The sequence below is a fragment of the Scyliorhinus canicula genome, chromosome 9 (assembly GCF_902713615.1).
Source record: "Scyliorhinus canicula chromosome 9, sScyCan1.1, whole genome shotgun sequence".
Lineage (NCBI taxonomy): Eukaryota > Metazoa > Chordata > Chondrichthyes > Carcharhiniformes > Scyliorhinidae > Scyliorhinus > Scyliorhinus canicula.
This window is the reverse complement of record NC_052154.1, coordinates 39,605,804-39,629,009: the sequence shown is the minus strand read 5'-3', so window position 1 is coordinate 39,629,009 and position 23,206 is coordinate 39,605,804. Positions and strand designations below refer to the sequence as shown.

The following is a 23,206-nucleotide window of genomic DNA, read 5'->3' as shown; positions in this document are numbered from 1 at the left end:
ACCTTTAATGTGACAATCCAAAGATGTGCAGGTTAGGTGGTTTTGACTGTGCTAAATTGCCCCTTAGTGTCCAAAGGTTGGGTGGGGTTGCTGAGTTACAGGGATGGGGTGGAAGCTTGGGCTTGGGTTGGGTGCTCTTTCCAGGGGCCGGTGCAGACCGGTGAAGCCGAGTGGCTTCCTTCTGCAGTGTAAATTCTATGATTGGTGAGCCTGCTTGGTTCTCACGATTACACTTGCTATGTTATCCAATGTTACATTTCTGATAACTTCAGCTGATGGTTTAAGATCTCACTGTATTATGTTAGAAAATATCAAGAGGTTTGTCCTTGAACTCGCCATGCGAGTCTTCAAATGTCTTTGAAGTTTTGAGGGTTTTAAACTTTCATTTCCCAGTGCTTCCCTGCATACATAGAACATAGAACTGTACAGCACAGTACAGGCCCTTTGGCCCACGATGTTGTGCTGAACTAGTCTGAAACTAAGATAAAATCAACCTACTCCCAATCATTCTAGTGCACTCCATATGCCTATCCAATAACCGCTTGAAAGTTCCTAAAGTGTCCGACTCCACTACTATAGCTGGGAGTGCGTTCCATGCCCCAACCACTCTAAGTAAAGAACCTACCTCTGACATCTCTCCTATATCTTCCACCATGAACCTTATAGTTATGCCCCCTTGTAACAGCTACATCCACCCGAGGAAAAAGTCGCTGTATCTATCCCTCTCATCATCTTATACACCTCAATTCAGTCACGTCTGATCCTCCTTCGCTCCAATGAGAAAAGCCCTAGCTCCCTCAACCTTTCCTCATAAGACCTATCCTGCAAACCAGGCAGCATCCTGGCAAATCTCCTTTGCACCCTTTCTAATGCTTCCACATCCTTCCTATAATGAGGTGACCTGAACTGCACACAATACTCCAAATGTGGTCTAACCAATGTCTTGTACAGTTGCAGCATAACCTCATGGCTCTTAAACTCAATCCCCGTTAATAAATGCTAACAAACTACAGGCTTTCTTCACGGCTCTATCCACTTGGGTGGCAACTTTCAGAGCAGCACACATTAACTTTGAATCCTGATTTGCAGCAGCACAATTAATAAACCCATACTCAAGTAATTATCTTTATGCTGCTTTGTTCCTGTTTTCAGCTTCTTCTTCAAGGGTTATTCACCAGAAGCCCTGGAGTTCATACCAGCACTGCTGGTAGCTGCAAAATGCAAGGAATCTTTCTCACGTCCAGAACACATGGTGTCAGTGTACATAATGCAAGTGGGAAGGCTGCAGCACATGGCCCTGTGACCCACCTGTTGTGACCCTAGGTTTGAAAATGATTTACAACACCAGGTTAAAGTCCAACATGTTTGTTTCAAACACTAGCTTTCGGAGCACTGCTCCTTCCTCAGGTGAATGAAGAGGTTTGTTCCAGAAACATATATACAGACAAAGTCAAAGATGCCAGACAATGCTTAGAATGCGAGCATTTGCAGGTAATTGAATCTTTACAGATCCAGAGATTGGGGTAACCCCAGGTTAAAGAGGTGTGAATTGTCTCAAACCAAGACAGTTGGTAGGATTTCGCAAGCCCAGGCCAGATGGTGGGGGGTGAATGTAATGCGACATGAATCCCAGGTCCCGGTTGAGGTCGTACTCACGTGTGCTGAACTTGGCTATATTGACTACTACTATCATTGCCCGCTAGCGGCGCTGTCGGCGGAGCCGCCGCTGTTCTATCATTGTCCACGAAGGCCACCGCTGTTCTATCAGTTCCCACTGGCAGCGCTGCCGGCGGAGCCACCGTGGTTCTATCAGTTCCCGCTGGAGGCGCTGTTGACGGAGGGCTGTCGCGGTTCTATTAGTTCCCGCGTGCGGCGCTGTCGGCGGAGGATGGGGCGGCTCTGTCATTTCTCGCCGGTGGCTCTGTCCGGGGGGGGGCTGCTGCGATTTCATCAGTTGCCGCTGGCGGCGATGTCGGCGGAGAGCGGCGCGGTTCTATCAGTTCCCACTGGAGGAGCTGCGAGTTAATCGGTGTGGTTTCTGAACCGGACGGAGGCCTTTTGTGCGATGGAGGATCAGGAATTGGAGGCGATCCGGCGCCAGAGACTCGCCGAGTTGCGGGCTCAGCGCGGGGTAAGGCGATGGAGTGAAGAAGGAGCGGGGCTGTGGCTGTGTGCCCGCGGTGGGGGCCGGGGAGGGGGCGCTGATAACCCGGCCGCTGCAGCCAGGCTCTCACCGCCTCACAGCAACCCGGCCTGGGGGCAGTGTCGAACCGGGGCTCCCTGATCATTGTAACTCCCATCGCACCCTGGCTGTCTGCATATTGAATTTCATTCACCCATTCCCCACCTTTCCCTCTGATTAACTCCACTGACGCCCTCCCAATGCCTCTCAGCCCTCAGAGGCGAGTTTGCTCCACCTGTCAGCCAGGGAACAGGCCGGGGAAGAGGCTGCAGAAACCCTGTCTGATTTCACCCTCCAACTGCCCCGGAGCGCCTGCCAACACTACACACGTTGCTCAGCAATATAGTTCATGGCCAGGTTGTTGGAATAGCTTGCATTGCGCACAGTGCAAAAAGATTCCCCTTTATAAAACGCGAGAAGCTGCTAAACCCAGCATTGCTAGTGAATTTAGCAGCGTTCATAGCCCACGTTTGGCCGTCAAAATATGTTCAGTGGGCTCACCAACTAATGTGTAAGTAATTCAGCGACTTGTGAGGGAAAGATACTTGCTGGATTCCAATACAGGATGATTTGCTCTGTCATTCGCCTCGCAAAACCCTCACCATGGAAAGTTAAAGGCCTCTACTGAACGGCACAAGTACGCATTTTGATGATTATATTGATGTTGCTGCAGTGCCAGTCAACCTCTCTGGCCCAGAAAGCGAACAGAGGTATTTGAGAGCCAAGTGTGATATGGGCCAGTCTTCAGCAGGGATTGAAATTAACATTACAAAAGGAACAGGTGAAGGGGGACACTCAGTGGAGTGCATTCCAAAATATGTTTAACTCAGCATCATTACAATTATGCAACTCTTGAAGCTTTTCAGTGCCTGCTTGCACAAAGCTGAAAATCAATCTTATTAAGAACTTTAATCTTACTCAGGAGGCTGCAGGCCAATCGACCTCTAACAACCTGCTCTGAAAACTTTGTTCACATTTTGATAGCTGTGGCAAGTTGCACCAAAGCAGCTCAGACAAGCTACAACATTCTGAAACAATTGGCACAGTGTAAATAAAACAACCAGCAACATTCTATAAATCTGCCTATTTCCCACCAATGGAGTTTTAAAAGCTTCCAGAATACAGATCCACATCTTCACCAAATTCCAATCAGTACTTCCATATTTATGTTGATTCTTGTTGAAGTCTGTCTATTAGTTTTTGAGATATGTTGTTAACAGACTAATTAACAGGGGCAAGAGCATTTCCATCGTCCACCTTCAGTAGCAGAGGTAATTATTAGTTAAGATTGCTTTTCAGCTAAATATGTTGCCTACACTACCTAATATATGTAATTTTCCACAGATTGAGTAGCTCTATTCACTTCTTTTGGCCAGTGATAATTTGAAGCTACGCAGGGTTTTACAAAAACTTTTGTCAATTGCCAATTATTGGTTGTTGCCATTTGCAATTAATTTTTTAAAATAATCTCTATTGTCACAAGTAGACTTGCATTAACACTGCAATGAAGTTACTGTGAAAAGCCCCTAGTAGATGAAAACTGTCAATTTGTGTAACCGATCTTTATTTCATGTATGACGCAGTCATGGAACTTCAAATATTGTGAGGTTCTTCAATAATCATGCCTTAGACATGTTATCTTGATCAGTATAATTGTCGAGTGTTTTTTTAAATCAACGTGCATTTGTGAATAAATGTCATAACCTTTGAAGTATTTGTATCTTAGGATGCTCCCGACGAGCAGCAAAACCAGCAAGAGGCGAAACAGCGGTAAGAATGCCAACCATTTAAAAATAAAATATACCGCAGTATTTACTCTTAGTCATTTGCCACTCCCAGCAAAGATTTAGCAATTGCCTATTTGTAAATGGTCACTGTGGAGGAAATGGGAATGTGTAAGATTGGGAGGGGATGATATGCCCCCTGCATTTTCTTTCCCCCTTTCGAAAAACCCATGGCCTAATAGATTTGGCAATTCAGCAGTACCAAGTATGAAAATGCTTTAAACTGTTATGTGGTGTGTTGACACACTGAATTATTCTTTGTTTGAATTTGTTTCTTTAGCAGAACTTACAATAGAGCATGTCATTATTTCAAATTATTTTAACTACATTAAGTTCACATGCTGATTCTTGCATGGAAAACTGCCCCAGTCCTCAGCAAGTAACATTGTTTTTATTTTCTTGCTTTTGATTTTATTGGAAGCAATGCAATACTGATTCATACCTCCTAATGTGAACACATTGTGATTGCAGGGAGTCCGAAATGAGGAATAGTATTCTTGCTCAAGTTTTAGATCAGTCTGCTCGTGCCAGATGTAAGTAATTGAAAAGCCTACATTACATCTCTTAATTACAAAAGTGGTAAGCTGTCACTTAATAGACTGTAGGATCTCTAACTGATTGGCATTGGTGAAAGAAAATGGTTACAAAGTACATTGATCAATTTATTATGTTGGCCAAAATCCACTAGAAGCAGGAGTAACATAAACTTTATCAGAGAGAACCGCACCATAAGTTTCTCATCTGGATATCACTCCTCCTTCCCTTCCTCAGATTCTGCTCTGACTGACAACTCATCCTGAATCACTACTCTCTTTCATTCTCTTCTCATCCTGCCTGCTGTCACCACTTCCTCCCGTGTTCACCTTTGAGGAGTAAGCTCTGCTACCTCACTTACAGCTGCACTTCAAAGACTAATAGTTGGTAGTTTGAACCTGCATTCACCACAATACTTATGCAGCCATTAATCAATCACTCTCATCTTTGACATCCTTGTACCCTTGCGCTCTGAAAGCTCGTGTTTGAAACAAACCTGTTGGACTTTAACCTGGTGTTGTAAGACTTCTTACTGTGCTCACCCCAGTCCAACGCCGGCATCTCCACATCATCCTTGTGCCCAGCTACTATTACTTCTGGTCTTTTACTTTGAGAGGATATGTAACTTTACTCCCTCAAGTTCAAGGGTGCAGACTTTAGTGCATCTGGAACAGAAATAATTTAGCCGCCCATTGCATGATCTGGCTGGGGGCTCCCTAATTTGTCTCTTATCGTGCAACATTTGAGGATCATCCTAGAATGTAAAAGCAACCCAAGGCTTCTTATCAGGGACATCAAACAGCTGAATAATAGCAAAATGCTGAAGATATTTTTATTGTAGCGTATAATTTTGTCCCCTCGGACACTCCATTTCAAATCAGCCATCATCAAAACCTTTTGCCCTTCTGTCTTCGCAAACTCTGCCACAACTTCAGCCTCCCGTCTCTAAAGTAATTGAATGTGTTATTATCGCTCATATGTGCTTACTTTTCCTGCTTCTCCATTCCATTCAGGTTGCCACCCACAGCCCTAATTTAAAGTCACAAACTACATCCTTTGTGATGTGATTTATCCCTCCTCCTCACCTTTTTGCAGCCTTTGACATAGTTGGTCACATTATTGTTCTCTAATCCATCTCTTCAGTTGTCTAGCTGAGTGGACTGCCCATGCCTATCTGATTGCAGTCAAAGCATTTCCAGTAGAGAACTCTCTTCTGGCTGCTGCACCATTACCTTGGGAGTTCCCTGAGGAACCTTCGCCCCCCTCTTTGTCTATATCATCCAAAGATGTGGGATCAGGTACTACATGTATGCTGAGCAGCCAATTTGACTTCTCCAACACTTCTTTAGAACCCTCTGTGTCGTCAGGTGACTTGTCCATGTCCAGTTTGAATGTCACAAACATTCATTCCTTCCACCTCGGAACAAAGAGTAGTGGGCCATCTGCACTGGAGGAACTCACCAAGGTTCCTTAGACAGTACCTTCCAAACTCTCAAATACTACCAACTGGAACGACAAGAGCAGCAGATACCTGGAAAGACCATCACTCGGACCTTCCCCTGCAAGCCACTCACCATCATGGCTTGGAAATATATCACTGTTCCCTCACTGTTGCTGGGTCAAAATCCTAACTCCCTCACTTACAGCACTGTGGGTGTACCTACACTTCAGGGACTCGAGGCAGCTCACCATCACATTCTGCAACACAATTAGGGATAGGCAATAAATGTTGGCCTAACCAGAGGTACCCACATCCCATCAATTAATTTTTAAAAAAGTTATGGATGGACCACAGTTTCCTCCATTTAAACATTAGACAAGCTGCTGCTTTTGCTGGCTGCCACAAATAGCCATCAATTTGACTGCTCCTCCAGCTGTTATCTCAAGCTGTTTGCAACCCCAGGGGCACATTTTGACCCTGAACTGGCTCAGTCACTCTTCTTCCACAAATACCACCTGCTCCACCCACCTTTGTACCTGCCTCAGCCTAAGTGCTGCTGAAACACTCATCTATGCCTTTGTCAATTATAAGTTCAACTCTTCAATATTTCCCTTAACCATTTCTTGTCCGTCTGGAAATATCAGCTGAACTAAAACGCTGCTGCTAGAGAGAGGGAGGGAGGGGGGCAGTAAACGTGGGAGTGGCTGCATTTTCACAAGTTCTGGCATTACTCATCTTTTTTTATCCTGTGCACAGCCCATAATTATTTGACTTTTGTGTATATGTTCTGTGTTATGTTCCTGCCAGATTTTGGTGATAGGGAGCCCAGTTAAGTCAGGAAAATCCTTGTTTTATTGAGGTGGTCAGAGACGGCTGGGTTGGCAGCCATTTCGCAGTGGTGACTTCACTGGTGTGGGCCTATGCTTTGGCGATGCCACTGGTATCGAGATGATGGCTGGCATTATGAATGAAGTGAACAGCAACTGCTGGACAACAGTTGTGGACAACAACTATTCCCTGGCACAGATTATTGGTGCACACACTGATGAACTGCGAGATACCTAAAGCAAATGGATGAAGCAGAGAAGATAATCCTGTCAGTCAATAGAGCAGTTTCCTTAGTGGGGGTTCACCATCAGTCCTTGGAAATTCTGCTGCACGGTATGTCGAATGTTCTGGTCAATTCAGGGAGATGGGGCCAGACAGGGAGTCCGTGTGCCTGATATCCCGAGGAGAGCTAGGGGTGAATTCCCAGCCGAATTTGAGAACGGGATGCTATGCTTTCACAATCTCGATTTGAAGGCTGGGGATTTAAAGTTCGATGGAGCCCATTGTATCTGGTTTTCGAGGCCTGGGGTCGGTCGGGGACTCTGACCAATGATCTTGCGTTGTCTTGTCCTCTATGTTCGTTAAGAAGAGTTGGAGGCGGCCGAACATGACGAGTCTTTGCCACCCACTCGGGACTAGATTTCTCTTTACTGGAGCTTCAGGCCGACGATATGGCGGAGGTGCAAGGGCTTCATTGACATGCTGGATAGAGCCTGGATGTTGCTCAACAATCCTTTCATGGCTTTGGCCTTTCCAAGCTCCATGGATGGTTATCTTATCCTGCATAAAAGCAAATTACTTCGGATGCTGGAATCTGAAACAAAAACTGACAATGCTGGAAAATCTCAGCAGGTCTGACAGCATCTGTGGAGAGAGAACAGACCTAACGCTTCCAGTCTGGATGACTTGAATCGAAACATTATCTCCGTTCTCTCTCCACAGATGCTGTCAGACCTGCTGAGATTTCTTTGTATCTTATCCTGAAATTTATCATTAATCCTTTGTTCCCTTGTGTTAACCTCTGATCTTGTGTTATTGCCTTTTGTCAAGGGTGTATGATACATGAGCACGGCAGCATCTGTCACCTCTCACTGAATATAGTGAAAACCATGCTGTTGAATAACAAGGGTTGTGCAGTATTTATCGGAATAACGTGAGGGTTGTGCAGTATTTACCTGTTTTTTTTTGTGTGTGCTCTAATCCTTGTTTTTACACGGAGAGAGTACATTTTTAGGCCAGTAATAACTGTATATCCGTGTACGGTGGAGGGTATGTTGGCAGGTGAGTAGGTCACCTTCCCTAGATATCCCCTTTTGTGGGCTTCAGGACCACTCTCCTTGCGATTTGATTCCCCTGGTGATGCCGTATACTGTTGGCTGCAGGGCTTGAATGCAAACTGAGTGCTTTTGTTCAGCTTTGCTAAGTCTTTCTTCGGTCGGCGATTAGGTTGGATGCAGGAGAAGGGCGCCCACCTCCAAGTAGTCAATGATAGGCACCTGCAGTCTGTTGTCCTCCTTGAGGCTTGGGCTCCCCTGTTACTTATGAGGATATGCTATTCTGTTCCTGGTATCCTTTTGGTGAAAGTGTACGTTGCTAGACCACGTCTGACGTCTATTGGCTATTCCTGGTGTTCCTCTGTTTCTGGAGGTTTCCTTCCTTTATCTAGGTTGTAATGGTGCTGATACAGGCTCTGATTTATCATATTTAATTCTAGAGGGTTTCCCTTACCTTGTCGGGGGAGAGGAATTGTATCCCTTCCTGAGATACCCCATTGATGGATGTCTTGACCATTCTTCTTGTCTGTGGGGTTTCCATCCTGGAAAATGGTTCAAGTATTCCGGTAATGGCAGGGCCAGAATGGTGCCTCTGATTTTGCTGGAGAGGAGTGAGGTTTGTTGTGTAGCGAGTCTTGGCATGGTGTAAGAAACCTTGACTTGGCTTCTGCATGTGAAAGTGTGCTGTGCCAAGCCACGTCTTGTACCAATGGCGGTATCCTGTTGGGCTTCTTTTCCTGGGGTATCCTTTCACTGCTTGGAGGTCTTGGGAGGCTGCGTTAGGTCCCAAATGGTTGTATTTTGGCCCATAAGGGATTCAGTGTATTGTGTAGCTTTCTCTTTGTTATCCTGTGGAGGAAGGCGTGCACCATAGTACCATGTGCTCATGGCTTTATCCTGAGATCCCATTCTTTTTTGGTATTATTTTATCCTTTCATTTTCCGCCGTTGGAGCTAATATCTTCACTTTTTTTGTGCATTTTTTTGTTTTGCGGTTAAAGAATAATTAACAGGATCCTGCAAAGATACAGACAGGTCTCATCCTCTTTCCCCCATTATCTTGCTCATTGTTTTTCATTGTTTTTCCCCTGTATGTACAGAGACACCAAGTTAGTTTAATGATTAAGCTGAACCTACTGTATTGGTGTTCTCCTGTCTTTTTCTATATACCGGTACGCAGAAGCATTTAAGCTGTACTGAAACAGTTTTGAAGATTTGCGGCTTTATTTGTAAAAATGGTAAACTCTCTAATATGAAAAATACATAAAAACAACTCTGCTGCCCATTCCTATCCGACATCATGTCAGGCTCAAGCAGCACCACCGTGCACACCGTTGCATACGATTCCTATGCCCAAAGCCTCTTAAGATTCTTTTCCTTCAGCATTGCATAAACGGTAGTAATGGATATATTTGGTTGCTGCCATGACGGTATGATTAAACAATGACTCCAGAAGTTAATTTGTTTTATTACCAGTGTCGCTGTAATCGGTTGTTTGCATTGGATCACAGATACCAGTGACCAAACGCTATTGAATAAGTGTATAATTGTAATGAAGTAAAATCCTGCTGATGTTGGAAATCTGAAATAAAAACAAAACTGCTGGAAAGATTCAGCAGGTCAGGCAGCAGGAGGAAACAGAATTAACATTTCAGGTTGACGATCTTTCCTTGGAACTGGAGAAAGTTGGAGATGTAAGAAGTTTTAAGCAGGTATAGGGAGAGGGTGGGAAGGAAAGACAAGAGGAAAGGTTTGTGACAGGGTGGAAGCCAGGAGAGATTCAATGACAAAAAGGATGATAGATCAAGGCAAAAGGAGATGAAAATGGAACAAATAAAGAAACAAAAGATGTCTAGTTGTGGTGTAAATAGGAATAGCAGAATTGCTGCTGTCCAAAAAAATGGGAGCAGAGACTATGATATTATTGAACACAGTGTTGAGTCCAAAAGTGTAAAGTCTCCAATTGAAATGTGAAGTGCTGTTCCTCATGCTTACATTGGGTTTCCCTGAAATATTAGGGAAAGAGACCAGATAAAAGCAAATTACTGTGGATGCTGGAATCTGAAACCAAAAGAGAAGATGCTGGAAAATCCCAGCTGGTCTGACAGCATCTGTGGGGTGAAACAAACCAGGTGACCCTTTGTTAAAGCTCAAGAGATCAGAGTGGGAGTGGTGGAAATTAAAATGACAATCCTGATGTCTGGAGTCACGTTTATCGACTGAGCAGAGGTGCAGTATACTAAATGAAACTAAAGTAAATTGCTGTTTGACTTGGAAGGAGCTTTTGGGCCCCAGCCGGTGAAGTGGGAGGAGGCGAAAGGACAGGTGTTGCCTCTTCTGTGTTTGCATAGAAGGAAGGTTGTGTTGAGAGCAATTGAGGAGCATACGTGGGTATTGCAGAGTAAATGATCCCTTCAGCATGCTGAAAGGGGAGAGATGAGAAAGATATGTTTGATTGCACCACACTAGAGGTAATGGGGATGGTGGAGAATGATGCATTGAATCTGGAGGTTGGTGAGGTGTCCGATGAGGACAAAGGGAATGCGATCATGGTTCTTGAAGGGAGGGGAAGGGGTGAGGGCAGAAGTGCGAGAAGTCGAATGGACATGGTCAAGGGCCATCAACCACACTGATTTTAATCAATCACCCTGTGAGCTGCCAGCACTCTGACCTCTTAATATCCACCCTGAATGCCATCATCAAACCTTTTGACAAAGGTGGCACTGTACCCAGGGGAGGCTCGAATAGCGCGTCCTCCCTCCTCCTGGACCAATACCCCATCACTGGAAATTAAGTAATTTTCTCCAGGTCTATCATTTAACTTCATTTCCTCTGGACGTCTTTCCTCCGTGCCCTTTCCTCGTATGCCCCAACCTGGCACAGCTCACTTCTACCCTCTTCCCAAGATCTACAAATGGAGTTGCTCTAGTAGATACATCATTGCAGTTTGTTCTTGCCCTACAGAAAAGATTTCTTCCTCTCCAGATACTATTAGTTCTCTCCTTGACCAGTCCATTTCCACCTACATCCAAACTCTTCTGACACCCTCTGTAATTCCACAGTTCCAGTACCAATAGAACCAGAGGAAAGTTGCAGAACAGAGGGAGGCCATTCGGCCACCTGGCCCATGCCAGCCCGAGGACATCTATGTGCTCTTTCTAATCCCACCTTCCTGCACCCGGCCCATAGCCCTGTATCTTATAGCACTTGGGTCTCTGCCCCCACAACCAACTCAAGCAGCAAATTCCAGACTCCCACTACCCCCTGTCGGGGAAAAACGTTCTTCCTCATGACCCCGCTACACTTTCTGCCACTTATTTTGAATCTATGTCCTCTGGTTATAGAATTCTCCACCAATTAAAATCATTTTCTCCTGTCCACTCTTATCATTTCCCCTCACAATTTTGTACACCTCAATTAAGAAACTCCTCGGCTGTCTTTGTTCCAAGGAAAATAACCCCAACCTATCTAATCTCTCCTCGTAGCTACACTTTTCTAGTCCTGGCACCATTCTTGTAAACCTCTCCTACACTCTCCAGAGCAATTACACCCTTCCTGTAATGTGACCAGAACTGCACACAATACCCCAGTTGTGGCCTTACCAGTGTTTTATACAATTCCAACGTTATATCCTTCCTTTTATATTCTTATCTCTGCCAATGATAACAGCATCCATTATAAACCCATTGACTACCATGGCTTCTTAAATAGACTTCCTCCCACCCCTTCCTGTAAGGACTCATTCACTTCCTGTTTCTTCCTCCTGATTGGACAATACCACTTTATTATCAGTTCTCCATGTGTCGTCCTTTTTCTTCAACTGAGGATTCCCCTCAACCATGGTTGGCAAGGCTCTTAGCGATGTCCGTTCCATTTCCTGAACTTTTGTTCTCAGCCATTTGCTTCCAACCAAGAACCACAATAAAATTCCCTTTGTCCTCATCTTTCAGCCCACCAGCCTCCACATTCAACATATCATCTTCTGCAAGTTCCACCACCAAACACATCATCTTTCCCCTGTGCCCGTTCAGCATTTGAAAGGGATCATTCCCTCAGTTGTACCATAGTCCAATCCTCAATCACCCCTTCCAAGGGACCTTCCCATATAATCACAGGAGATGCAACAGTTGCCATTTTACCTCCCTTGCTATCATTCATGGTCCCAAACACACTTTCCTGATTTAACTGCAATTTACTTGTCCTTTTTTTTGTGGGCAGCACGGTAGCATAGTGGTTAGCACAGTTGCTTCACAGCTCCAGGTTCAATTCCCGGCGTGTGTCACTGTCTGTGTGGAGTCTGCACGTTCTCCTCGTGTGTGCCTCCCACAGTCCAAAAATGTGCAGGTTAGGTGGATTGGCCATGCTAAATTGCCCTTAGTGTCCAAAAAGGTTAATTGGGATTACTGGGTTAAGGGGATCGGGTGGAGTAGGTGTGTGCTTGAGTGGGGTGCTCTTTCCAAGGGCCGGTGCAGACTCGATGGGCCGAATGGCCTCCTGCACTGTAAATTCTATGAATTTTCAATTTAGCAAACTATTAGCTTCTCCCATGCGGTCTCCTCTGCACCGGTTATCCAGACGCAGATTGGCTGACCTCTTTGCCAAACACCTCCATTCAGTCCTCAAACGTGACTCTGAGCTCGTCGTCTATCATGTTAATTTTCTGTCCAATTTCCACTCGTGCTCGTGCCCTACACTCTCAGTGAAGTTCGAGAAATAGCGGCTCCTCTTTCAAATAGGTACTTTACAGCCTTCCGGACTCAATGCTGAGTTCAACAATTTCAAATCATAACCTCGGCGCCTGCTTTTTGAATGGCAGCTGTTGGTGATGATTCCCATTTGCACCACCTCTGGACAGCTTTTTGTTCATTTACTTGTCTTATCCCCTGCACCATTGTTTCTTTTCTTTAATCGGTCCTGCCTTCCCCCTTATCACAGATGTTCCCTTTTATTCTTGTCCTCTCTTCCCTTTTCCTGCTTCTGTGTTCAAAACCTGTTACATCTCTAACTTTCTTCAGTTCTGACGGAAGGTCATTGAACTGAAAGGTTGACTCTGTTTCTTTCTCCACAGGTACTGCCTGACCTGCTGAGTGTAACCAGGTATTTGATACTAGCTGATGAAAGTGGAAGTATCATTAACTCATTATTGCCCCCTGGTGGTGTCCATGTACTGTCACAATCGGAAAGGCCAGTGTTGCAACCTTGTAAATGCTATGGTATAGCTTTTACTTAAAAGGCATAATCCAGGGACGAATCTCGTAAGCAATTTTAGTAAGAAATAACTGGAATTTTCCATGATCAAAAATAAAAAAGAAACTTGCCTGTGGAAACCTTTTTTAACTTAATAGTTTAAGTGACACCGAGCGCTGAACATTTTGCAACCTTAGCAATGAGTCTGAATAACATTTCCAGCGGGCAGTTTGTCTTTAATTTTCGCGCAACAAAAACAAATAGATACAAAACAATGGAAGTATTCATCCACAACGCAGGATAGCGATTTGAACATTTTTTTATAAAATGCCGTTAAGTTAAGTTAAGTTGAGTTGAACCTTTGATCTTACAAAATGCCTAGGTTTGCAAATATACTTTTAGTTAGTCTTTCCTGACGTATTCCTTTAATATGTTTTCTGTGTGCTTTATATCATGTTGTGTATTTTTTCATTGCCAGTGAGTAATTTGGCTCTGGTGAAACCTGAGAAAGCCAAATCAGTGGAGAATTATCTTATCCAGATGGCAAGATTTGGACAGCTTGGTGGAAAAGTAAGACATTGTCAGTTTGAATATAACAAACTCATATTCTTTTGTCAATTAAAATTGAATCTTCATCATATTTTGTAGTACAAAGAAGCTAACATGCAGATACAGGAAGCAATTAGAAAGGTAGATGATATGTTAGTTTTTAATGCAACGGGATTGAAAAAGTTTTACTGTAATTCTATCAGGCATTAGTGAGACCTAGAGTACTGTGTACATTTTAGGTCTCCTTCCTAAGGGTAGATATACTTGCCTCAGAGAGAGTGCAACAAAAGGTTTCCTAGATTGATTTCTGGCGTGAGGGGATTGTTCTGTGAGGAAAGATTTGAGTATGTTAAGCCTATATTCCCTAGAATTTAGAAGAACGAGAGGTGATGAATTGAAATATGCAAGATCATTAAAGGCCTTGACAGAGTTGACACTGCAAGGATGTTTCCTTGGCTGGGGAGTCAAGGCTGAGGGATTACATTCCCAGAATAAGAAGTCGGCCTTTTAGAACATAGAACATTACAGCGCAGTACAGTCCCATCGGTGTTGCACCGACCTGTGAAACCACTTTAAAGCCCATCTACACTCTTCCCTTATTATCCATATGTTTATCCAATGACCATTTAAATGCCCTTAATGTCGGCGAGTCCACTACTGTTGCAGGCAGGGCATTCCACGCCCTTGCTACTCTCTGAGTAAAGAACCTACCTCTGACATCTGTCCTATATCTATCTCCCCTCAATTTAAAGCTATGTCCCCTCGTGCTTGCCATCACCATCTGAGGAAAAAGGCTCTCGCTGTCCACCCTATCTAATCCTCTGATCATTTTGTCTGCCTCAATTAAGTCACCTCTTAACCTTCTCTCTAACGAAAACAGCTTTAAGTCCCTCAACCTTTCCTCATAAGATCATCCCTCCATATCAGGCAACATCCTGGTAAATCTCCTCTGCACCCTTTCCAATGCTTCCACATCCTTCCAATAATGCGGCGACCAGAACTGCACGCAATACTCCAAATGCGGCCGCACCAGACTTTTGTACAGCTGCAATATGACCTCATGGCTCCGAAACTCAATCCCTCTACCAATAAAAGCTAACACACCGTACGCCTTCTTAACAACCCTATCAACCTGGGTGGCAACTTTCAGGGATCTATGTACATGGACACCGAGATCTCTCTGCTCATCCACACTACCAAGAATCTTACCATTAGCCCAGTACTCTGTCTTCCTGTTACTCCTTCCAAAATGAATCACCTCACACTTTTCTGCATTAAACTCCATTTGCCACCCCTCAGCCCAGCTCTGCAGCTTATCTATGTCCCTCTGTAACCTGCAACATCCTTCTGCACTGTCCAAAACTCCACCGACTTTAGTGTCATCTGAAAATTTACTCACCCATCTTTCTACTCCCTCCTCCAGGTCATTTATAAAAATGACAAACAGCAGTGGCCCCAAAACAGATCCTTGTGGTACACCACTAGTAACTGGACACCAGTCTGAACATTTCCCATCAACCACCACCCTCTGTCTTCTTGCAGAGAGCCAATTTCTGATCCAAACTGCTAAATCGCCCTGAATCCCATGCCTCTTTATTTTCTGCAATAGCCTACCGTGGGGAACTGTTTTTGGACCGAGATGAGGAGAAGTTTCTTTACTCCAAGGATTATGAATGTGGAATTCTCTACCCCAGACGCTGTGGATGCTGAGTCACAGAGTTTGTTCAAGACAGAGATCCATCCATTTTTGGGTACTAAGGGAATTGAGGAATATGGGGTTAAAATGGGACGGTGGAGTAGACTTGTCCTACTACTCCTGTATCTTCTGTTCTAAAATTACTGTGTTCCATTTAGAAAATTTAGGAACTAATTGAGAGTACTTCTCATTAGAAAACTGCAATGATGAAAACAATTGCAATGTTTGCTGAAGGTGGCATGTGTTTTTACATGTTCCAATCCACCGTGCTTCACACAGAACGATAGGGTATGGTCTCTTGCCAATAGTTCCCCAAAGATTGGGCCTAACCATACCATGGCCAGGAAGGAAATGAGAGTGCTGGTTGTTCCAGCCTGCACTCGAGTGTCACCAAGCAACTGACTGGTATTCAGAATGTTGCCAGCATGTTTTTCTGGCTTCGGAACGTATGTGAAACATGGAAGGCTGCCCAGGAAGGGAGATGAAGACGTTATTATTGCTTTCGTTTAAGATTTTTGGCTGTTTGAGTTTTCAATCGGTCCTGACTTTACTTGAGTAGGTAGATGAGGCTGATTGTCATTGCATTCTGCAATTGTTTTTTTTTTAAAATGCACACATCACTAGCGTAACAAAAAATAAAACCAGCTCCATTACAAACGTACCAAGCTTCATTGTTGTGTTTATGTTTTTAGATTTCTGAATCAGGATTGATTGAAATCCTTGAGAAAGTTAACCAACAAATGGGAAAGCAAACAATTGTCAAGGTAAATGCAAATATGTTGTCAGCACACCTGGCAGCATCTGGGGAGAGAGAAAATGGAGTTAATGTTTCGTGCCCGTGAGCTGTCCTAGCTCCCTCCAATCACCGACCTCCTATTCCGTTCCAGCTGCCCTACCCCATCTTGTACAGTGTATAATCCATCTCACTTCTCCCTCCCTTTATCTCTGAAGAAGTTATATGGACTCAAAACATTAACTCTATTTTGTCTCTCCACAGATGCTGCCAGCCTGCTGGGCTTTTTTGCTTTTGTTTCAGATTCCAGTATCCGCAGTACTTTGCGGTTATTTATGCAAATAGCATGTCGTTGGCATGATTTGGATTGGCTTGCCTAATGATTTAAGCTCTTAATTGTTTAAAAGCTATTCTTGCTGTCTCATTCTTTGTAGCAAAACAATGTAGTTCTAATTTTAATGTACAGTGGGACTACAGAAAAGGCCATCTAGTGAAAAACAAGCTTCAGGGCAGCACGGTGGCACAGTGGTTAGCATTGCTGCCTACGGTGCTGAGGACCTGGGTTTGAATCCCGGCCCTGGGTCACTGTCCGTGTGCAGTTTGCACATTCTCCCCGTGTCTGCGTGGGTTTCACCCCCACAACCCAAAGATGTGCAGGGTAGGTGGATTGGCCATGGTAAATTGCCCCTTAACTGTAAAAAAATAATTGGGTACTCTAAATTTAGAAAAAAAAAGAAATAGATGCTTCAACTAGTCATTTTGGTTAAATTGTGGAAAGTGTGTTTTACAGTACAGAAATAAAAATCAACAGCTGCAGTCCAAAAGATATGGTAATAAAAAATAAACAGGCCACTGTCAACTTTGACAGGAGAAACCTTGAATGTAATGTAAGTCATGACTTAAGATATAAACTGCCCATAATGCTCAGAGGAATTTGTAACCTGCCAGTAAACAAACATTTAGATGGAATATTGTATGTGAATTTAGTTGATTGGGACCCTTTTTTTCTTAACTGTGACCAAACAGTCGGAAACAGGTGAACCAAGTGCCAATCAATGCTTGTGAGAGATCTACTCTTAACATGGTGTATCTGTTTCCTTCATGCTGTGGAAGTCTCCTGTGCTTGACAGAATTCAACTATGGATTAGTCAGGAAAATCAAAAACAAAAGCAAGTTTAGAACTGCTTTTTACTGGATGTTTGCACAAATTTTAAAAACTTTTTTTTTCTGAAACTGTATTTTAAAACATCTACTATATTCAGAGAATGAATAAATATACATATAGATTATCCTTGGTGTTTCTAAAATGCAATCTGGATTATAGTTGTGATCTGCTATTAATTTGGTCTGCCTCTTTAAGACTACTGCTCAGATATTCTTTGCAGGAAAAATGGCACGCTCTTGACATTTAACAGCTACTTTCGTCCCTTGGGAGCGGTCAGGTTATCTCTAAACGTGGGAGTTGTAACATTCTTTTAAGATAGAGCTGCGAGTTTAAAAACTTGGAAGAATGATTTGAGAGTGAGATAAAAGCTCAGCGCTGAACATGTATAATTTGAACAGGACACAGACTATACCAAGAGATACTTGGAAAAACTGACACATTCACACCTTTGTGTATTTCAGTTCAACAGGAGGAAAGTAATGGATTCTGATGAAGAGGATGATTACTGAATGCTGAACATCCAAAGAAGCTAATTTAATAATAAGGGGAATAAAAGCTAGAGAGCTGTGCTGACAATGGACAGATGTATTTGATATTTTTCTCCTTGTTTACTGAGAGGGTTCCTCGCTGTAGAGTTTTGTATCTGTGGGTGGAAATAGCAAATCACTTGGCAACTTTGTCATTCTAAATGCTGTTTTTAAGGCATGGATAGAATCTCCTGGTGGTTATGTGTGGAAATTTAATCCTGAGACTGACCTTTATGAAAAGACTTTGAAGACCATCTTAAACAACTTACCCACTCATTGCTGAGGACAGCCACTAAGACTGTCCACAGACGTGTACGTGGATTCTTATTCATGTCCAAATGGAGGAAATCTCTGCAGTTTCATTTCAATCGAGGTTGAATTAAACTGTTACATTGTGGAATATCAATCAGAAACCAAACCGTTGACATGTAAAATGGGGATATTGTGGAACAAAAGCAATATAAACTTCTTTTCACACATGAGTATTGTGTCTTGTTTTAGTGTCCTCTTTAGGGCAAACCCTGGATTGGAGAATGCAGCAGTGCACTCCTGGGAAATTGCTGGCAGACAACCTGAGATTTTCAGTTCATGGGCTTCTATGAACCCATGGTTTTGGCCCCCGCTGGGAGTCTGATTGTTTTGGTTTCGTATATGGCTAATAATTTAGAAATTTTAATTTAAAGGAATACTATTTGCTTGATTTTTTTTTTAAAAAAGCAATTCCCAAATTTAGTCCAAATTTCATTGTCAGTGAGTAATAAAGATGTGCTTCATTGCAATTCTGTTGGTGTAGTCTGAAATTACTGATTGTTACAGATTGTTGAAATATTCACTAAAATTAAATCAAAACACTGCAGGTTCTGGAAATCTAAAATAAAAACAAAAGTGCTGAAATACTCAGCAGGTCTGGTAACATCTGTGGAGAGAGAAACAGTTCACATTTTGAGTCAATTATGACTCTTCAGAACAGCCAAGCAATTTGATTAGCCATATAGAATGGACCTATAAATGCAAAAGTGCACCTAGTGTAAAGGAAGCCCGATATTTAACATGGTAACTGCAAAAACAAATCCAGGAGCAATGAAATATACTTTTTTTTAAATCACGTGGAGGTCTTTCTCATCATATGATAACTTTGCTGCCCAGGACTTCCATCATACACTATTTTATGATTATCTCAAATTTTGTTTCAATTGTAGAGATTAGTCATCAAACCCACTTTTCCTCATGCAAGATCTTCTTATGGTGACTAAAAAGGTGAAATGAGGGGCAATTTCAACGGTTGTTTTGATTTCTTCATTCAGAGGAAGAAATAATTTAATTTGGACAATAAAGTAGATAGGGATTGAATTTCTTCTGTATAGTTAACTTTGGTGAAATGAATGCAGCACAAGAACATACAAGAGTAGAAAAAATTACTAGTCTTAATTGGCCACCTATGATTTATGTTCAGGAAAAGGCAATGCATTGGGGTGCTAGGTATCTAATCTAAATATTTAATACTGTAGATGAACCTCAGAGGAAATAAAAGTTCAACTTGTACAAATTGGATATTGTAAGCACAGAGGAAAATATTTCAGGAATGTTCCTGCCCAATATAGTTGGGTGTGTGTGTATCTATCTTGGCCTGATGGTTACCTGAAGGAGGCTGTATTGGCACACTGAGTAATACCTAGGGTACTGAAGTGTGTACAATGAAACAGTTCCCAAGTCAGAGACTGGAGTAGTGTAGGGAATGTAATAGGAGTCGGCCTTTCAGCCCCTTGAGCCTGTGCCTCTATTCATTTAGATCATGGTTGATCTATATTTTAATTCTATCTGCTTATCTCGATTTTGTAACCCGTAATACCTTGCAGATGATTGCTGTTTGAAAGTTCAACCAAGCATAGGCAGCCTCCACATATTCGCCAATTATACTATTGTCACCGTTTGCACTCAAAGGTCAGATTTGCCTGCTTAGCATCAAGTCCTGGTTTAGTTATAAATACCTACAGAACGAAAACTGACCTGTTTGACTCTTGATAGCATTCACTTTTTTTTTCTTCCATGTGATGGAATTTGTTGTTCATCCCTAATTGCGCTTGAACCAATTGGCTTGCTAGACCATTGCACAGAGTAGATAAAAGAACCACGTTACTGTGGGAGTCTGCAGTCACATGTGGGCCAGACCATCCAAGGATCAAATTTCCTTCTCGCAAGGGCATTAGTGAACCAGATAGGTTTTTACAACAAAAATCAACAATAGTTTCATGGTCACCATTACTGCGACTAACTTTATAATTTCAGATTTATTACTTGAGTTTAAATTTCAGCAGCTGCCCAAGGAGACTTAGCCATAGTAGCTTGCTTATATTGAGCCAGTCAGCACCATTATATTCAACCAAGAGGATAGGTTCACAGTGTGTTCAGGGTTAGAACAACATGATTGGAACCAACTGTCATAACATACACCAGTGTATCATGGTGCAGACGCACACACACACAGGGACCAATCAACATGTACAAACACCGCAGCCAATCACCAGTTAGAATACACACACTATAAAGGCAGAGGGCACCACGGTTCCCGCTCATTCTGGGTGCTGCCTCTCAATGTAACAAGAACTCATCCAGCCCAGCACAGACTCACACCATGTGCTGAGAGAATCAACTGGTTCGGACAAGGCTTAGGTCTCTAGTTTAATTTAGCATCATTTAGACCCACAGTCATCATGTGTTAGTTAGAAGTAGTTAATAAAATTGAGTTGAACCTTCATCAGTGTTGGAAGTGTCTGTTCATCTCAAGTCTACACTTCCAACACTTCATGGTTCCAGAAGTTGAGGGATGCTGGCACTTCTGAGACCTCCCTTTCAGTGATCTGCCTTCCACCAGTCTCGCGCCATCCTACAGAATGGACTCCGTTCGCTCGCCACCACCTCTCCACGTTGCCGGGAATCTGGGCTCAAACTGGAAACTTTTCAAACCGCTTCCAGCTGTACCTTGAGGCCAGGGACCTGGAAGCAGCCTCAGACGCATGGAAAATTGTTCTCTTCCTCTTCACAGCCGGGGACCATGCTCTGCACATTTTCAACTTGCTCACCTTCGATGAGGACAAATCGAAGTTCAAGACCGTAATTCTAAAGTTCGACAACCACTGCGTGGTCGAGGTCAACGAGAGTTTTGAGACATACATGTTTCAGCAGCGAATTCAGGGTAAGGACGAGCCTTTCCAGTCCTTTATTACCCACCTCTGTGTCCTTGCGCAGTCCTGCAACTACGGGTCCACCTCTGATTCCATGCTCCGTGACCAGATTGTTTTTGGTGTTCAATCTGAGCCCCTGCGCCAGCAGCTACTAAAAGTAAAGCAGCTCACTCTCCCTACGGCCATTGAGACCTGTGTACTTCATGAACATGCCTCCACGCGCTACTCCTGCATCCAGGCTGCTGAAACGGCGCGGCAAGCCCCTTACTAGGCAGAACAGGTCCAAATGATTAAATCTTTTCAGGCTCTGGATCTGAACGATGGCAGCCATTTTGCGTGCTTTTTGCGGAGTCCCGCGCTTACACGCAGCGAGCGTGCCGACGTCACGGACCGCTTCGTGCAGGTGCGCGCCACGCTGGATCGCCCCACGCATGCGCGGTGGCGCGATGAACGTCCTGGCGTGGCAACTGCAGCTCCGTCCACTTAAGGGGGCAATGTCCCGCGAAGTCCCAACGCTGCCTGCAGTGTGGCAAACGAAGCCACTACGCTACAATGTGCAGATCTTCCCTGCCTGCTGTTTTTAGGAGGTCCACCCAGCCCCACAGAGACGTCAGGGCTATCCAGCCTGCCATCAATGAACCTACTCCAGATTTTGCTTCCGACTGTGCCTGTGATGACCCACCGGTCCCGTTCCAAATCGGCGTCATTACCACGAACAGGATGTCCCCCAAGCGTGGCACTGAACCCGTCCACGTTCACAGCGACGGCCAGGATGATGAGTGGTGTGCCACCCTTACAGTCAACCGGTCCCCTGTCAGGTTCCGCCTGGACACTGGCGCTTCTGCCAATCTCATCACCTCGTCTGATTTTCGCAAGCTCTGCATACAGCCTGCTGTCTTGTAAATTGCTGGACTACAATGGCAATGCCATCGCTGCCAGCAGCTCCTGCCGCCTTGAGGTGACACATCGTGCTCACACAGTCATTCTCCCGTTTGAGATTGTTGCTGCCTCAAAAGCCTCCTTGCTTGGTGCACAGGCATGCAAGCTGCTCCACTTAGTGAAGAGAGTACACTCTCTCTCTTCAAGCAATGTGTCTGCATCCTCTGACACAGACTTCAGGGACCAACTCGACTCCATCATCCAGCAATACCATGATGTCTTCGAAGGCATGGGCACGCTCCCGTACACGTACAAAATCTTACTCAAGCCCAACGTCACGCCTGTCGTTCACGCACCTCGCAAAGTCCCAGCGCCCCTCAGGGCCCGCCTCAAGCTACAGCTCCAGGACCTCCAGGACCAAGGAGTCATCTCTAGGGTCATGGAAGCCACAGACTGGGTAAGCTCCATGGTCTGCGTCAAGAAACCGTCCGGCGAGCTGCGGATCTGTATTGATCCTGAAGATCTGAATCAGAATATCATGCGGGAGCACTACCCGATTCCGAAACGTGAGGAGCTCACGTCTGAGATGGCCCACGCCAAACTATTCTCAAAACTGGATGCCTCAAAGGGTTTCTGACAGATCCAACTAGATGAGTCAAGCTGGAAGCTGTGTACGTTCAACACACTCTTTGGCAGGTTCTGCTACAACCGGATGTCATTCGGCATCATTTCTGCATCCGAAGTATTCCATCGGATCATGGAGCAGATGATGGAGGGGATCGACGGCCTCCGGGTATATGTCAACGACATTATTATCTGGTCAACCACTCCACAGGAACACATTGCCCGCCTTAAGCGCGTTTTCAGGCGCATCCACGAACATGGCCACCGCCTCAATAGGGCCAAATGCTCCTTCGGACAGTTGAGTATCAGGAGCTGAAGGCCAAGCTTTCCACGGCCCCAGTGTTGGCCTTTTTCGACCCCACCAAAGAGACCAAAATCTCTACTGATGCCAGTCAGTCGGGGATTGGTGCCGTGCTCCTGCAATGAGACGAGGCCTCGTCATGGGCCCCCGTTGCGTATGCGTCGCGGGCGATGACCCCCACAGAGCAGCGCTATGCGCAAATTGAGAAAGAGTGTCTCGGCCTTCTCACTGGAGTCGTGAAGTTCCACGACTACGTCTATGGACTTCCGCAGTTCACGGTTGAAACCGACCACCGCCCGCTTGTAAATATTATCAAAAAGG

The 23,206-nt window shown here is 44.3% G+C and overlaps 1 protein-coding gene across 1 annotated transcript; it reads left to right on the top strand.

Moving 5' to 3' along the window:
* The first annotated feature begins 1,939 nt into the window (after window positions 1-1,939).
* Window positions 1,940-18,678, top strand: pdcd5 (programmed cell death 5). The gene is made up of 6 exons (XM_038806562.1): window positions 1,940-2,131; window positions 3,909-3,952; window positions 4,438-4,499; window positions 13,708-13,799; window positions 16,167-16,238; window positions 17,834-18,678. The coding sequence occupies exons 1-6, from the start codon at window positions 2,066-2,068 to the stop codon at window positions 17,879-17,881; spliced, it is 384 nt and encodes a 127-aa protein (XP_038662490.1). The 5' UTR covers window positions 1,940-2,065; the 3' UTR covers window positions 17,882-18,678.
* Window positions 18,679-23,206: the final 4,528 nt, after the last annotated feature.

Bases quoted from the DNA above. Each gene is read 5' to 3' on its own strand.
- pdcd5 (XM_038806562.1), top strand. From the start codon at position 2,066: ATGGAGGATCAGGAATTGGAGGCGATCCGGCGCCAGAGACTCGCCGAG. The intron at 3,953-4,437 runs GTAAGAATGCCA...TTGTGATTGCAG, and splicing joins CAGCAAGAGGCGAAACAGCG to GGAGTCCGAAATGAGGAATA. The intron at 16,239-17,833 runs GTAAATGCAAAT...TGTGTATTTCAG, and splicing joins GAAAGCAAACAATTGTCAAG to TTCAACAGGAGGAAAGTAAT.